Raw genomic sequence first — 16,590 nt, forward strand, 5'->3', positions numbered from 1 at the left:
TAACAGGAATTCTTTACTATTATCAAATATTTTCCTGATTGTCTCAATTTTTTTTTCTTTCTCCCCCCCGCCCCGCCCCACACACACTTTGTTGTTCAGGTCTAGATCTAAGGTCCACACCTTACTTTTGGGCAATATGTGTCATTTCCTTTTTAATCTATAGATTCTCTTTCACTTTTTAGTCTTGTAATTTATTAGTTGAAGAAACTGGGTCATTTGTCCCGTAGTATTTCCGACATTCTGGCTTTTGCTAATCGTATCCTCATGGTTACTGTGTTCCTCTGTCCTCTTTATCTCCTATAAACTGGTGGTTAGATCTACAAAATTGCTCAGATTGAAGTTTGATTTTTGGTAAGAACACTGTGTACATGCTGATCTGTATTTCCTATTGCATCATTTTAGGAAGCATGGAATGTCTTACTGTGTTTTTTGGGACAAGATTGATGGTGGAATCAGGCGTTATCCATCCATTATTAAATTACTCCCATCAGCTTTTTATCTGATAGTTTCAGTGGCCATTAATGAGTATCACCTAGATTCATTATTTCATTAAGAGGTGTGAAATAGTGATTTCTAATTTTATCAACTTGTTTTATATAAAGAACTTTCCCTAATCTATTATTTGGCTATCCTCAGGTATAGTCCCTACAAGAACAGCAGGATAAATGCTTGCTTCTTTACCTTTGTCAGTTGTTTTCAGAATGAAGAGTTTGTTCCCTAGCATCCCATGTAGCTGACCAATGAGGGTTTTTTTCCCTTTGTATCATTATGCACCCATGGGTTTTTAAGCATAATTTATATTTTTCAATTCATTGCAGTTATTCTTTTTTATGCTGAAATTGTCCCTTTGTATAGTGAGTCCCTTCACATTTGCTGCTAAGTTCTTTTGACACAATTCCAGTAATCTTTCATAGTTTTCCTTGCTTTCTTGTGTAACAAGATGTTGCAAGTTCATCTTGCACATTTTCTTCCCCAAATCTGGAATCAGCTGTTTTTCCAGGGAGTCTTGATTCTTTTTAGTGGTAGATGGCATTAAGAGACCACAACTGAGCTCTAGGGGTGCTCACTGGATTGATTTTTGTTTTCCTTGTGGGCCTTTTCAGGGAGAAGAGCTCAGAAAAAAATAGATTTTTAAAGAGAGAATACATTGTGAGTTAATGCTGATAATTCCAGTTCAGACTTAGGGATTTTTACTTTTTTTTTTTTTTTCTTTTTGCGGTATGCGGGCCTCTCACTGTTGTGGCCTCTCCCGTTGCGGAGCACAGGCTCCGGACGCGCAGGCCCAGCGGCCATGGCTCACGGGCCCAGCCGCTCCGCGGCACATGGGATCCTCCCAGACCGGGGCACGAACCCGTATCCCCTGCATCGGCAGGCGGACTCTCAACCACTGCGCCACCAGGGAGGCCCGGGATTTTTACTTTTGATTTTATGTTTATGTATCCTTTCTCATGCTCAAAATCTTGGTTCCAGAATAGAAATACCAATATTATTATTAACATTATGATTAGTGAAAACAGTTTAAGATTTTTTTTTTGTCTTTTTGATATGTTCTATTAGGGAATGTACAGTCAAATTGCTATATGATAAAGTTACTTAAAGTAATTCCTTTTGTAGTTAAACTGCCAACTAAATATTACACTTAAGTTCATTTTTCATTTTGCTTTTATTTTTAGAGGTTGCACTTTTTCTTTATTAATTACACAAGACATTTACATGGTTGTAAAGTTAAATACATAAAACAAGGTAAACCAGAGAAATCTAGCCTCATTCCTTGTCTTCTACTCTTTTAGATGTCATTTTAAAAAAGGTTTTGGCTTTTCTGTCCACTTACAAATATATATAAGCATATTTACATTCATATCCCCCTCTTTTTATTTTATTTTATTTTATTTTATTTATTTATTTTTTTTTTTGCGGTACGCGGGCCTCTCACCGTTTTGGCCTCTCCCGTTGCGGAGCACAGGCTCCGGACGCGCAGGCTCAGCGGCCATGGCTCACGGGCCCAGCCGCTCCGCGGCATGTGGGATCTTCCCGAACCGGGGCACGAACCTGTGTCCCCTGCATCGGTAGGCGGACTCTCAACCACTGCGCCACCAGGGAAGCCCAGGAAGTTTTTATTTTTATGTCATCAGATTTATCAATTTTTTTCGTATTCTGAAGTTCATAACTTTTTTTTTTCTTTTTTAAAATTTAAAAAAATTTTTGGCTGCACCAGGCAGCATGCGGGAGCTTAGTTTCCTGACCAGGGGTCGAACCCGTGCCCCCTGCAGTGAAAGCGTGGAGTCTTAACCACTGTATCACCAGGGAAGTCCCTATAACTTGTATTTTAAAAGATTCATTGGCTGTTGTGTTGGGAAGAGACAGTGGGTCTGGTTGGGGGTGGGGGAGGCAAGGGTGGAAAGAAGACCAGTTTGAAGGTGGTGGTAATAATCCAGCTTTGGTAGCTATAGGTGGTTCTGGATATCTTCTTAAGTTTCTGTTGATGAATAGGATGTGCGAGAAAGAGAAAAGTAGAATGACACCCAAGTTTTTTGCCTAGCAAAACTGAGTTGCCATTAACTGAGAAGAAAATTGTGGGAGGGGCGGGTTTGTGGGGAAGATCAAGAGTTTGGTACGGACATGTAAAGTTTGAGATACCTATTGGACATCCAAGTGGAGGTGCGAAATATGAAGTTGAATCTATAATTTTAGGGAGTCTTTAGGAATAATCATTTAGAAGTTATCAGCATACAGAAGATATTTATCTAGGTTTTCCCTTATTTATTTTTTTATTGAGGTATGCTGTACATATATTGAAATGTATAGGTATTAAATGTACAGTTTGATGACTTTTGCCAAACGTACACCTGTGTAACTAGCATTCCAGTCAAGTATACAGCATTTCTATACCCCAGAAAAGTTCCCTTGTGCCTCTTTCTAGTTAGTCTCCTCCCCAAAGGCAATCATTGTTCTGATTTGTATCACTGCAATTTAGTTTTGCCTCTTGTAAAATGGTATTTACCTATTTATTTTATTTTACTGGCCCTGCCATGCAGCTTGCAGGATCTTAGTTCCTCAACCAGGGATTGAACCCTGGCCCCCGGCAGTGAAAGCCCGGATTCCTAACCACTGGACCACCAGGGAATTCCCTAAAGTGGTATATAAAATCATAAGGCTGGATGAGATCACTGAGGGAGTGAATGTAGATAAAGAAAAGGCCCAAACACTATGCCTTGGGGAATGCCAAAGATTTGAGGGAAAAAGGAGGAAGAATCAGCAAGGAGACTGAGAAGGAGTAGCCTGGACAGCAAGTGAAGAAAAGGATTCCAAAAAGGAAGGAGTGAAATGTCAACTGCTACCAAGAGGTCTTGTAAGATGAGGATTAAAAATTGACCAGTAGATTTAGCAACAGGGGAACCATTGGTGACTTCATTGAAAGCTGCTTTGATGAAGTGGTGGAGCCTGAATGCCTGATTGGAGTGGGTTTGTGTGAATGGGAGGAGAAAAATTAGACAGCAAGAATATAGACAACCATTTTGAGGAGCAGAAAAATAGGGTAGTAACTGGGTGGGAGTATGGAAGTACAGGAGAATTTTTTTTTTTTTAATGAGTAGTATTTCAGTATCTATATGCTGATGAGACTAACCCAATAAGAGGGAAAAATTGAAAATGGAAGCGAGATGGAAGAGAATTGCTTGATTGATGCCCTTGCGTCGGCAAGAGTGGATGGAATCTAGTGCACAAAGGAGGGGCTGATCTGATGGGGGCATAGGCAGTTCATCCATGTTGTGATGGGAGGGAAGGCAGGAGGAAGTGCAGGTGAGAGCGTGCAAAAGTTCTCTTTTGGTTGTTTCTGTTTCTCTGTGATGTAGGAAGCAAAAGAGGAAGTGGGAAAATGTCACAGGTTGAGGAGAGAGGTCTAAGTGTGAATTAGTCTGAGAATGGAAGAGTTAATATATCATCACTTCACACTTAACCCTACTGATAACAGTAGAGGGACTTGGATAAGTGACTTATGTTTGCTACACCTCAGTTTCTTCATGGAGCTATTGGTAACCTGTCTTTCAGGCTCATTGTGAGGACAGGGTGAGAAGACACCTGGCATGGTTCCTGGCCCCTAGTAGGTTTTTTGTTTTTGCTTTTTCCTCGTAGGTATTTAATAAAGGATTATTCTTTTCCAAAGTGTAGCAATAAAATTATTGATAGAGTACAGGTAGAATAGTACTTCCAATATTTAAAATACCACTTCAATAGTAATCTAAAACTTTCTCAAATGTGCATTAATCTGTTGGTATTAACATATTAATCTGTCGATTACATGTACTTATATATTCAGAATCTGGATTGGATAGTCAAGTGCCACATTTTAAAAAAGAATTAGATCCTTTTCTCCTGGTTTGCCACTTAAATCTATAAGGACTCGTTTGATAAAGTTTCCCCACTGGTTTGTTGAAAATAATTTTGTTACCTTTTTAAAAAGTTCCAAGTGACTATTTCACAATTATGTTTGATCTCAGTTCAAGTTGGCTATGCTCAAGAATGGAATGGGTTGAACTTATTTATTGCCCATTTTAAGATCTACGATTGATTCATTTAAAGTGTTATAAAGTATGGAAATTTTCTAACATCACAAAATAAAAAGTATAATGAACCCCCATGTACTTATCATCCAGCTATCACCTTAAATGACATTCAGATTAATATAGAGAATGAAATGATCTTTGAGAAGATATGGAACTAACTTGTCTTGGTTCACTAATGAATAAGTGCTGAAGGTTTTGATTTAATAACTTAACCTGAATTCCTTCAATCATTATTTTATTCATTGATTCATGCAACAAAATTTATTGAAGGTCTACTTTGTTCATTAGTGCCTAATGGCTAAGAGCCATGGCTGGGTGCAAATCTGAGCCCTGCTACTTACTGGCTGTGTGGCCTAGGGCTAATCAAAATATTCTACGCTTCAGTCTCCAGTTGACAGAATTGAGATGATGCAAATATCTACCTCCTAAGCTTGTTATGAGGATTAGATGAGATACATTGGTTTGCTCAGTAAGTGTTAGCTATTATTATTAAAAATACTTTCTCCTTTTCCGCCTCCTCATCTTTGTCATCCAGATTGTGTGCTAGGTGTCATTGGAAAGTGTGAGAGGATTAAGAGGTGGACCTTGACCTTCAAGAACTAGAACTTCAAAATCACATATTAGAGCCAGGAGAGATCTTCAAGATAATCTGGTTTGACAAGTCCAGAGAGGTTTAGTGAATGGTCCAGAATCACATATCTATCTGTTAGTGGCAAAGCCAGGCTGAATCTCAGGTCTCACGGCTGTGAGTGCTCTTACAAAATGGCTGTTCTGTTGGCTTGTCTGACCTCTGTCCCCTTCCTTAAACCCTAGTCTTTCTAAGTTGACAAACCTGACCTGTGTGTTTTTCAGTGCTCCGCTCTTTCAGTGCACAGACATATATGTGAGACTTTTTGCACGTATCTGACCTAAACATGTCTTGGACACTCCCTCCTCAAGATTCCAAGGAAGAGTTTTTTTTTTTTTTTTTTTTTTTTTTTTTTAGGTATGTGGGCCTCTCATTGTTGTGGTCTCTCCCGTTGCGAAGCACAGGCTCCGGACGCGCAGGCTCAGCAGCCATGGCTCACGGGCCCAGCCGCTCCGCGGCATGTGGGATCTTCCCGGACTGGGGCACGAACCCGTGTCCCCTGCATCGGCAGGCGGACTCTCAACCACTGCGCCACCAGGGAAGCCCTAAGGAAGAGTTTTTAGGGAAGGTGGACAGGCTATCTCTCTGTGTTGTAATCACAAAGATGTTTTTATCTTCCTCTTGTATCACAGCCCAGGAGTTAAAGTCACTATTTGAAAAAAAGTCGCTCAAAGAGAAACCTCCACATTCTGGAAAGCAGTCAATATTATCTGTACGCCTGGAGCAGTGTCCTCTGCAGCTGAATAACCCCTTTAATGAGTATTCCAAATTTGATGGCAAGGTAAGTAAACGTGAAACTATCCCTTTAGGTAGAACCTCAGTTGGATGGAATTATTGTTGGTTATTATTCTTATTCTTATTAGATTTAGATTCAGGGTTTCAAAAGGGACTCAGTAAATATAAAATGTCACTCACATTTCCGAAGACTGAGGGTGTAAAAAGGTCTGGATTTGGGCTTAATGTGGTTTCCACAGTAATATGTTTGGGAGGATGAAAACAAAAACAGTCTGGAGATACGTGTGTGTGCGCGCGCGTGTGTATATGTATGTGTGTGTGTGTGTGTGTGTGTGTGTGTGTTCCTGTTTTATCTCCTAAGTGTTTCTCTCCTAAGGTTTGGGTTAGTTGGGCTGTGATTAATCAAGGTCTGACTGTTTGGAAAGCCATGAAAGTGGTTCTGGGAGACGGTTTGGGTTGTCTTGTCTGATTCTTGATTATAACTCCAGAAATTGTAGAGGTGAGAGCTTCATTTCAGAATTCTAAGACATTGCTTTGCATGTCAGTGTTTTATTGAATCTTGTTTGACACTTGCTATGCAGGATGACTTAATTTTTTCCTGTTTGTTCTGACAATTTGCAGTTGCTAAATTAAAGTGTGTTTGTTTTCCTTTTAGAAAAATGGCCACTATTTTAGGTGGAATATAGTTCTATCAATACATGCAGCACCTTCTCTTCCCCATTCCCTGCCATTCTTTGTCTCTGTGCTGAGCTGAGCTGGGTTTCTTTCAGGACAGTAGCAGTTGATTTTTATATTTATTGCCATTATGTTTGCTGTCTGGCAGTGGTGTGGGCGTGCTGAGTGATAGCTTGTTGCCTGGAGGGATTGTGTACAATTTGTCTTATTTCAACACCATTGCAATTAATAAACATACAGCTCTTTGCTTATGTTTGCACTTTTTATAATCAAGTCCTGGTTATATGCTGGTTCTGTCAGTTGTCATCTTTGAGCAAGGAGATGTTTTTTCTTTGAAACACTTTCACCTCATACAATTCAGCATGTTTCCATTGGTTTAAGTAAGCATATATGGACATTGGCACGTGAGGTTATTGATGTTGGCGGGGAAGGAGAACAAAAACTAGAAACAAAATGCATAAATAGCATAAAATCCTAATATGCTCAGGAGTTTTCTCCAAAAAACATAAGAAAGTACTTCCAGTAAATTAGAGATTGTATCCTGTGAAGAGCTGCTCTTCAGCCTGCCCCTGCCACCTTTTCCTGTTTCTTCTTGTGGAATGCAGCAAAGAGAAGGAAGGGTCCCCCTAGGGGACAGGAATGTCAGCCTCTGGAAACTAGTGAGTTGGACTGTAGGGGATTTTTTTCTTAACTACTACAATCGATTCATTTAGATATGTGAGATGTTATTATTGGGATTAGGTTACATGGCTAGAATTTATTTGCTTCCGTTGCCTATCATCTCATTGTTTGAGGATGCAGTTAATTGCTGGAGTAATTAGTATTTGATAATGCTGTGATGCCAGCAAAGTAGCACAGATCTTTTAAAATACTATATTCTAGAATTTTCATTATACTATTAGATTTTATTATAAATTACTTAGGATTTGGATTTGTTAGAACTCTGCTTGTTATATATACCTAACTTGAAATTAAAAAATAAAATAGAGAAGCCATTTCCTCAGTCACAAAGGAATTATTTTTGCTAAATATGTGTTTACACTTATGACTCTCGATGTTTTTCTCATGTCAAGTCTATTTGTAATCAGCAAAGGATGTGAGCATGGCCCAGTCACCATTGCACAATCGATTAAGAAAGATTTATATATCGATAAGTCTATCTTGTGACGCAGTGCTTTTTTTTTATTATCCTACATATTACAATTGCTAAAACACAATTAAACCCTTGTTCTCATCTATTAATATTGATGCATTTGGCAGATGTGTAATGAAAGTGGCTAATATTTGAAGGATATTGTACTGTACATATTAAATTAGTCTATCTTTGTGAAATGCATCAATATGATATTCAATGACATCTCAATGATTAATAGAGAATTATACTTGAGTCAAGCCTTTTCGTAACCTAGAAATTAAAATGACTATTCAAATAACACCTCAAAATGATGAAATTAGCATTTTGTGATTGCATAATAATGGGATTGTAGTAGTTATAACCGTACCATGGCTGCTTCGAGAGTTAAGATCATGTCAACCCCTTGATAATAAAGCCTTTTCTGTGAGAGTCGACTTTAATAATTTCCAGATTGATTCTTCCCATAAATCATTTGACGTTCAGCACTAAATTTTTGTTACTGTTGTAACTTAGAATTATTTTATTTTTATTCAGCTCATATTTAAGAAGTGAAATGAGTGTCCTGTTTTAATGATTCACCATCTTGTCATTGAACTCCCTGTTTCTTGCCTCAAATGTAAGAGTTTCTCATGTGTTTTGATAGTTCCCCTCCCCCCCCTTTTTTTTTTTGCAAAGGTTTGTTAAAGCCACTAAAATATGTGGTTCTTTCCACTACAAATCTTCACAATGCTTTTCTTGGGAATAACGCTTGCCTTATTTACATAATTAACTGAGTTGCTTAGGTCTCTTGGGCAAATGGTACATAATTGGGGAGAGAAGGGGACAGGGAAGAGTTTGGGGTCTAATTAAATATGCTAAAAAACTACTTAATTATCTATTTCCTCAAGAGACTAACTGCTGTGAAATCCTCCTTATGATTAAACTAGCATTGGTTTTGAAAAAAGGATTTTGTTTTTGGTGTGGCTTTACAGTTACATTGTAAGTAAGCAGGCTTCTTTAAGGATTTGTGCAAACTGAATTGTTGGTTTTAGTGATTCTAAGGGTAAGCATCTCTTAGTTATTGTACTAAATTAAAGCGAATACTTTCAAATAGTTTTTGGTTCCTGTAGCTGGTTAATAATTTGATTTTATTTTTAAACTGTGGTTGGTTAATAATTTCTTGAAGGCATGTAGTCGAGAGAGAAAGGTCGTACTTAGGTATATGCTTTATTGTAATTTTTACAGTTTTTTGATCAGGTTTATTACTGTGTTTATATTATCTTTTTGGCAGATTGGCAATGCTATCCGTGACTGTTTTAGATTCATAGGTTATTAATAACTCTGTTTACTGATCATTTGAAAAAAGACCAGGACAGATTGCAAGTGGTTTTAGGGAATGCTCAGCCGGACAAGACAAAACCAGGCTCAGCCATCTGCCTAAAATTCTTTGGGCTTGTTAAAAACAGGACTTCTGAATAGCTTCATTAACAAAACCAACCTCTGTTTTAGAGGTGAGACAATAGGAATATTCTTGTGCCAGTCCTTCTGATCTCACTGAAAGTGGGAAATGTTGGGTGTGACAGGGAGTTGCTCTGAAGCGATGAAGGAGTGACAGGCAGTAAACATTCAGCACTGATTTAAGTGCCCCTGAATATGTGGATTTCTGCCCTGTCTCTCCACCTTTTTCAAAAGAGGTCTTATTTTAGAAAGTATCTAGCCCTTTTCCCATGCCTTATCACTTGAGAAGCTTTAGCTAGTACATCGGCATCACTGTTTTGGTTAAACTGCGTTTACAGATATTATCATCATCCGTAGACCCTTAGGAGTTCAGATACCCGTCCCCTGTCAATCCAGTTACTAACAAAGAAATGGTGCTGATTATCAGTTGTGTCACCTCAGTCAGGTTTTTCACCTCACTGAACCTCAGTTTCTTTACCTATGCAAAGAAATTAAGAGTTCCTTCCTAACAAAGCTGATGAGATCATCAAATAGGATAAAGCACCTAGCATGGGGAGAGGCAGTGTAATTTAGTTTGTAAGCAGATCTATTTTGTAGTAAGGTCTGAGTTTAAGTCCTAATTCCACCACTTAGTGGTATGACTTCAGGCTAGTTACTTAACCTCATGAAGCTGCAGTCCTCCTATGTGGAATGAGATGGTGGTAGTGTGTCTTCCTGATGAGTATTGAGATATAGCACATAGGAAGTGCTCAGCAAATACCCCGCTTCTGCCTCTTTCTCTCTCTGTAAAGGGTGCAGGCCAGTGACGCTGTCTCTCCTTTATACTTCATTAGGTTGTTGACAGGATCGAGTGAGAGGAAATGTGCTCTTAAAACTAGGAGTTTAGCATCGTTACACAAGATGTACAGCAGACTGGGTGAAGATGGTCTGCTTGTAGAAGTCCAGGGAGTCAGTCCAGTGGGGTTTTGACCTTTAACTTGAAACAGGAAGATTAAGACAAGTAATTACTTCCTTTGTTTGTTTGTTTGTTTGTTGCAATGGATATTTTTTAAACATCAGGTGAGAGGGTAGTTTGATACTAGTAATTGCTTGGCAGTTTAGTAAAACGTTAAATATTTTACTTATTTGACTTAGCTAAATTATACTCTAAATATAAGGAGCATGTTTGCCTTGACAAGTGCTTTAAAAAGCAGAACCAGTGCTAGTTCATACAGACAACTGTGACTTTGATTGTGTTAACTTGCTAGAAAGTAACCATTTCTCTGTTAGAAACTGTTTTAACAGGGAAGCTGCAGAGAGCATGGGGGAAGGGATAATTCATGAGTGCTAATTGCTTGGCTGTTAATTTTCATAAGTGTTGATAGAAGCAGTTCCTTAAATTAAACTTTGTTTAAAATGTATCAGGGGAAATATTCCACAGTGTCGAGACTGAAGTGAAAATTAATATGAATGCTGTGGCAATTAACACATACTGGTTAATAGCTTTTAGCAGCATTTTGGGATGATAGTCCTTAAATACATTTTTGCATGCTGCTCTTGTTTCAGCATTGTTCCAGTCTATGTCTGGATAATTATGAACAAATGTTTTCTACAATCACTGGCATTAAATAGCTCTCTTCAAAGGAAGTCACTTAAAACTTTGCAGAAAGTGTGAAGCCACTGAGAAATGTTGCAAACTCAGAAAAGGTCAGCGAATTGCCTTTAGAGGAAAATGCTCCTCATCTGAACTTGGAATATTTGCTATTATCGTGGGAATGGTCCCCTCTAATATGTTAAGCTACTTTACTTTCAGGATCTCTTTCTGAAAAATTATAACCTGGACTTCTTAGTGCTGGTTATGTTTCTAGACAGCAGCTTTTGCTTATTGCTGCCTGAGCTGAGGCATGGCCTTGAGCCTAAGGACCTTCTGGCCTTTGACCTTGCTGCTTTCCTCTGACCAACATTTCTGCCTCCTCCCCCCCCCCCCCCCCCCGCCCCACCCCGATGCAGTTGGCTGCATCGGTCTCAGAGAGAGAGAGAGAGGGAATATCTAAGGTAACTGTATTTTGAATTAGGAGCTGTTTGTCTCACTTTTCCATTGGCTTTATTTTACATACCTTTTTCAGTAAAGGAGAGTAAAGTCCCAACATCATTTCAGCAGTTACTCTCTCGGCAACTTACCTCTGTGACTGTATTTTGTTAGTCTTCCTTTTTATAGACCAGTTTTTATTAGTCTGTTCTAGTTCTAAAGCAAGATATTAGATATTTGCTACCTTTTTACACACCGTGATATACCAATAAAAGGACCAAATTCATTAATTTAAAAATGTCTTAAAAAAGTTTTTTTTTAAATTTATTTATTTATTTTTGGCTGCGTTGGGTCTTCGTTGCTGTGCACGGGCTTTCTCTAGTTGCGGTTAGTGGGGGCTACTCTTCATTGCGGTGCGCGGGCTTCTCGTTGCGGTGGCTTCTCTTGTTGCGGAGCAAGGGCTCTAGAGTGCAGGCTTCAGTAGTTGTGGCTCTCAGGCTTTAGAGCGCAGGCTCAGTAGTTGTGGCACTAGGGCTCAGTAGTTGTGACTCGTGGGCTCTAGAGCGCAGGCTCAGTAGTTGTGGCGCACTGGCTTAGTTGCTCTGCGGCATGTGGGATCTTCCTGGACCAGGGCTTGAACCCGTGTCCCCTGCATTGGCAGGCAGATTCTTAACCACTGCGCCACCAGGGAAGCCCTAAAAATGGATTTTACTGAGATTATTTTCCCCTTACCATTATACTAATGCAGTGCTCTTCCTGTTGCTCGACATTGTACTGAAAATCCTGAGGGCCGACTTTGGGATTTTTGCCTGGGTGGTATTCAAAATGAATTAAATAGGAATCTTACAACAAAAAGAAAGCATTTTCAAAAAAAAAAAAAAGAAAAGCATTTTCAGCATCCTATTCTGAAGTTAAATTCTCAAGGCTTAGCTCTTAAAACTAGCTTATTCCACTCTGAGCTCTTTCTGTCCAAGCCTCATTTCTGCAGTTTGTTCTGAGCCCTGCCAGTCTGTGGAGGCTTCCTCTGATTGTGGAGCCATCTTCTAGAAACTTCCAACAGAGGCAGAATTCACCATCAACTTAGAGGCTTTTCAAAGGAAGGCAGAATTTTGCAGTGGGAAGAACATGTTTGTCAGGCTTGGGTTAGAATTCTAACTTTGCCATTTACTTGCTGTGAGATACTGGACAAATCACTTTGCTGCTTTAAGCCTGTTTTCATGTCTATAAAATGAGGTTAATGATACTTATCAGAAAATGTTGTTGTGAGTATTTAATGAAAATTATAAATGCATACATAGCAAAGTGCCTGGTATATGGTCAGTGCTGAGAGATGTATTCGTTTCCTTTTACCACATTGCCATTTATTTACTTTCTATTTAGTGAGGGTCTACTGTGTACCAGGCACTATTAAGTAAAATCTGGATACAGTAGTGAGCAAAAACAGATCTGGTTTCTGACCTCATGAAGATTCCTCTCTTGGCAGGAGGATAGATGTTATGTAAATAATCACCAAACAAAGTGTAAAATTGCAGTCATAGTATATATAATCAAAGCCAATTAATTACCAAGTTCCAGGAGAGATACTTGAGGCTTTGAGAGAGTTATCGTACGGGCATCTGACCTAGTCTGGGGGGGTCAGAAATGGTTATCCTTGTGAAGGTGCCTCTTGACCTGAGAGCTAGCTGAAGGCTAAGAACTAGCTAGGTGAAGTGTGAGGAGAAAGAACATACAGAGGATCTGAGGCAAGGGGGAGCTTGGAAATTTGGAGGAACTGGAAGAAAAAGCTGTGTGGCTGGAGACCCAAGGGTGAGGTAGATTGTGGTGCAGGTGAAGCAGCAGGGGCAGACCACAGGTGGCTGGTAGAAGTGTCCTCTGTAATCTAAGACTAGGGGAAAGCCTGGAACAAGTTTAATGGGGAGGGAAGGTAATCAGGTTTGTATTTTGAAAAGATCCCTGAAGCTCTGCTGAAGGGAATACACTTGAGAAGGGTTTGTGAGGCTAGAGAGACCCATCAAGAAACTTTTTGCAGTGGACCAGGTAAGAAAGATGATACCTTGGGCTTACTTATCGGAAACGGAGAAGGAGTAGATGAATGCAAGAGAGATGTAGTTGGTAACAGTGATAGGACTGGATGATGGATTGATTATATGGCAGGGAATGGGGGAGAAAGGAGGTTCAAGGATGATTTCTAGATCAGATTCTGGCTTGAGGAACTGAATAGACGATGATACCATCCCTGAATTAGGAAGCACTGAAAGAGGGCCGAGGGTGAGGCAGAAGTTACCATCGTGAGCTGGTTTGGGCCTACTGACGACAGATCATAGCCTGTTACCATGTCCTTGAAGACACTACTCATATTCTTTTTTGGAGGGGATAGGGTGCACCCTGTTTGTTTGGTTTGTATTTGGGGCGTCTGAGGCAGTGGTCTCTGAGATGAGAGTGGGCTAGGAGGCAGGAGCCTCTGTTTTGCTTCCGCTTCATAGCCAGCTTTGGAACTTTGGCTAAGGGATCACCCCAGAAGTGGGTCACCTCTTCTCTGAGACAGGGCCATACTCTCAGATGCCTCACCCAGCTCATCAGGCCATTAAGAGGAGAAAATGAGAGAGTAATTTTAAATGAGGCAGATGTCAGGTGTCATTTAAGAAAATATACTGATTGTAATGCTTGGACGTTAGGGGAATAAGAGGTAAAACGTGGACATATTTTTGTTATAATGAGATTACTGTTGTGGTACTACCCTCTTCCTGGCTAATTAATTACAAGATTAGCCAGTGAAATCTGGTTGGAATGAATATCAAACACGGAGTCCCCAGGGAAAGCATGGGAGACAATCTGTTTTATAGGTGTGGTGGGGACTGGGGATGGTGGGATTTTATACTGAGCTTTCTCATCTGGGGCACCTCGCTCTGCATAATTTGCAATGGAGAGATTATCTAGTCACTTAAAGTACTAGGCCCTGATTTTATTATCTTGAAAACAGCTATCCAGAAATATCAAATGACAGCTTAGGGTCACCCAGCTGGGCATAGAATCTAGGTGTTCTAATCCTTAGAGATTTTAATTTTCATTCTTAATGGCATTCGTATTTACAAAATGGAAACCTGAGTTCAGGTACTGGAAGACCATGTGGTGGAAAGAACACAGACATGAAAGATGTTTTAGCCGTGGCCATACTGTGGAGTCTGGGACAGGGCACCTCCCAGCTCTCTGACAGAGCCTCAGTTTCTGCATGTTTAGAATGAGGAACTTGACTTAGGTGATCTCTTGGATTCCTTTTGGCTTTAAGATTCCATAGTTTTGTGATTGGGAGGTAATTGACATCAGTGACATGTAGAAGGTTATAGATGGGAAAACTTGAACTCTTGAAGAATTGATCTTCTACATATATGTTGCTACTTTCCTCTTCTAATTGATCATAACAAAACTGTGATGGAGGGAGCATTATCTCCATTTTACAGATGAGGAAACTGAGGCTCAGAAAGAAAAAGTGACTTGCTCAAGGATATCCCACTAGTATTTGGCAGAGCTGGTATTCAAGTCCTATTCCATTACGACAGCTTCCTTTCTTAGACTGTTTTACAGTCATTGATATGCAGGAAACAAAATATTATTAAGAATTGAAATTTTTCAAAATTTAAAACCAAAATACTTTTCCCTTTACCAGTGGACTTGAAATCTGACAGACTGGTTTAGCTCTTATTATCAGTTGTGTCTGTTGAGTGAGTTACTGCATTTTGTAAGCCTCAATTTTCTTACATGTAATAAAGAAATGATGAGATATGGGGCTGGGGAAGGGAAATGCTTTACACACCAAATCTAGTGTATGTCCCACAAATGCTTATTTCTTTCCACTGATCTTCCTGGTATGCAGAGTGGATTCATTCATCCGTCCATCCATCCATCCAACAAATTATTTACTAAGTGCCCACATTGTACTGTTTCATTTTAAGTGTTTATGACATAGTGGCTCTGTGCTAGGCACTGATGAATCAGACAGGGCTAACCACCATAGAGGAATTTGAAGATAAGAGTGGCCATATAGCCAACAAGTGGAGGAACCACCCTTCATAGTCAGGGTTGTGCCCTGTGCTGGGGACTATGACAGTGGTCCATGACTTCAGGTACATCTGATTGAGCAGAGGAACAGACCCGTGAACAACTAACTGTAGAGTAACTGTGGTAGGTACTGCAGTATAGGTCGATATGGAAGACTGGAATTGGGAGGCAGCAGTGACGTTCACCCAGCTTGTTATCCTGGGTGAGTTTGTCTAAATTTTGATTGTATTAATTCCTTGAGGGCAACTTTGGTCACTCTTTAATGAAGCCCAGCTTGGCACTCTCCACACATAAATGTGGACTTTTTAAAAAATGGCAGTGATAAATTTCAAATGTCATTACTCTCTGAGGCTTGCAGCTACATGGCAGTATCATAAGAGCAGTGTTTTATTAATATCTCCACTCCTTTCTGTTAAATTGAAGTTTTAACACCTAGACAGATACATGTAAGAAAGTAAGTTTAGGAAATTTGCAAAATATGCTACTATGCAACCAAAGATTAAATTGATTTGTTATATGTGCATTTAGCTACAATTCATTTTAATTGTCTGTATGAAGTTAAAAAGTATTAGTGTCAGATAAAGATTCATCACCAGAGCGTGATTTAAGGCTGGTGCTGGAGAACGCAGGCATGTGTTCCAGCAGATGTTTGTATAAGGCGCTGTCTTTCCTGACAGCAGTTAAAAAGTATGGTTATAGTAATCAAATTGTGGTGCAGCGACTCAGAGGCTAGGGCCAGATTGAATTAAAATAGATATAAGATTTATGAATAGCAATAGCTGTGATAAAATTTCACTGCCTTCTTCAACAGGAAGGACTTTTTCCACAGTAAAAAGAAGAAAATCTAATAACCACTTTTCTAAAACTGTGGTTTTGCTGACTTTCATTTTCCCTTCCTAATTATGACATCAAAACGATAACTTGCTGGGGTTGTTTTTTTTTTTCAGCCATGGTGAACTCCCTTCCCCCCCATTTTATTAAGTGCATAGCATTAAAACAAGTATTTTTTATGATGTTAATGTTTTAGTTCAGAAACAAAATTCATGTAAATCTAGCCTGTGGGATTTAAACTCCCTTTTAAGGAAAGTTTCTTTATCATTATCACCATAACTGTGTTTTATCGAATTCCTATTTTGTACCATGTCCTTCAGTGGACCCTTCATATATAGTAGCTTGTCAGTCCTCACAGCATTCCTGTTTATGGATTTTATTATTACTCTTGTACAGGTGAGGAAATTCAAGCATCACAGAAAGGACAAATGACGTCTAAGATGTGAGCCCAAATGTGTGAGGCTCCACAGCCGCCTTCTTTACTGCATTGTATTGTCTTTAATTTATTCTATCCGCAGGAATT

General features: G+C 39.4%; 1 protein-coding gene across 4 annotated transcripts in view; it reads left to right on the forward strand.

The window, feature by feature from the left end:
* The window catches only part of MAPKAP1 (MAPK associated protein 1), a 235,332-nt gene that overhangs the window by 43,803 nt on the left and 174,939 nt on the right, over nucleotides 1–16,590 (forward strand). For 3 of the 4 annotated variants that reach the window (XM_060101586.1, XM_060101587.1, XM_060101588.1), the window contains exon 5: nucleotides 5,823–5,971. In XM_060101586.1, coding sequence (XP_059957569.1) covers nucleotides 5,823–5,971 — 149 coding nt within the window. Of the gene's footprint in view, nucleotides 1–5,822; nucleotides 5,972–16,590 lie in introns of those variants that run through there. The other variant, XM_060101589.1, reaches the window with a different exon arrangement.

The sequence above is a fragment of the Mesoplodon densirostris genome, chromosome 6 (assembly GCF_025265405.1).
Source record: "Mesoplodon densirostris isolate mMesDen1 chromosome 6, mMesDen1 primary haplotype, whole genome shotgun sequence".
NCBI lineage: Eukaryota > Metazoa > Chordata > Mammalia > Artiodactyla > Ziphiidae > Mesoplodon > Mesoplodon densirostris.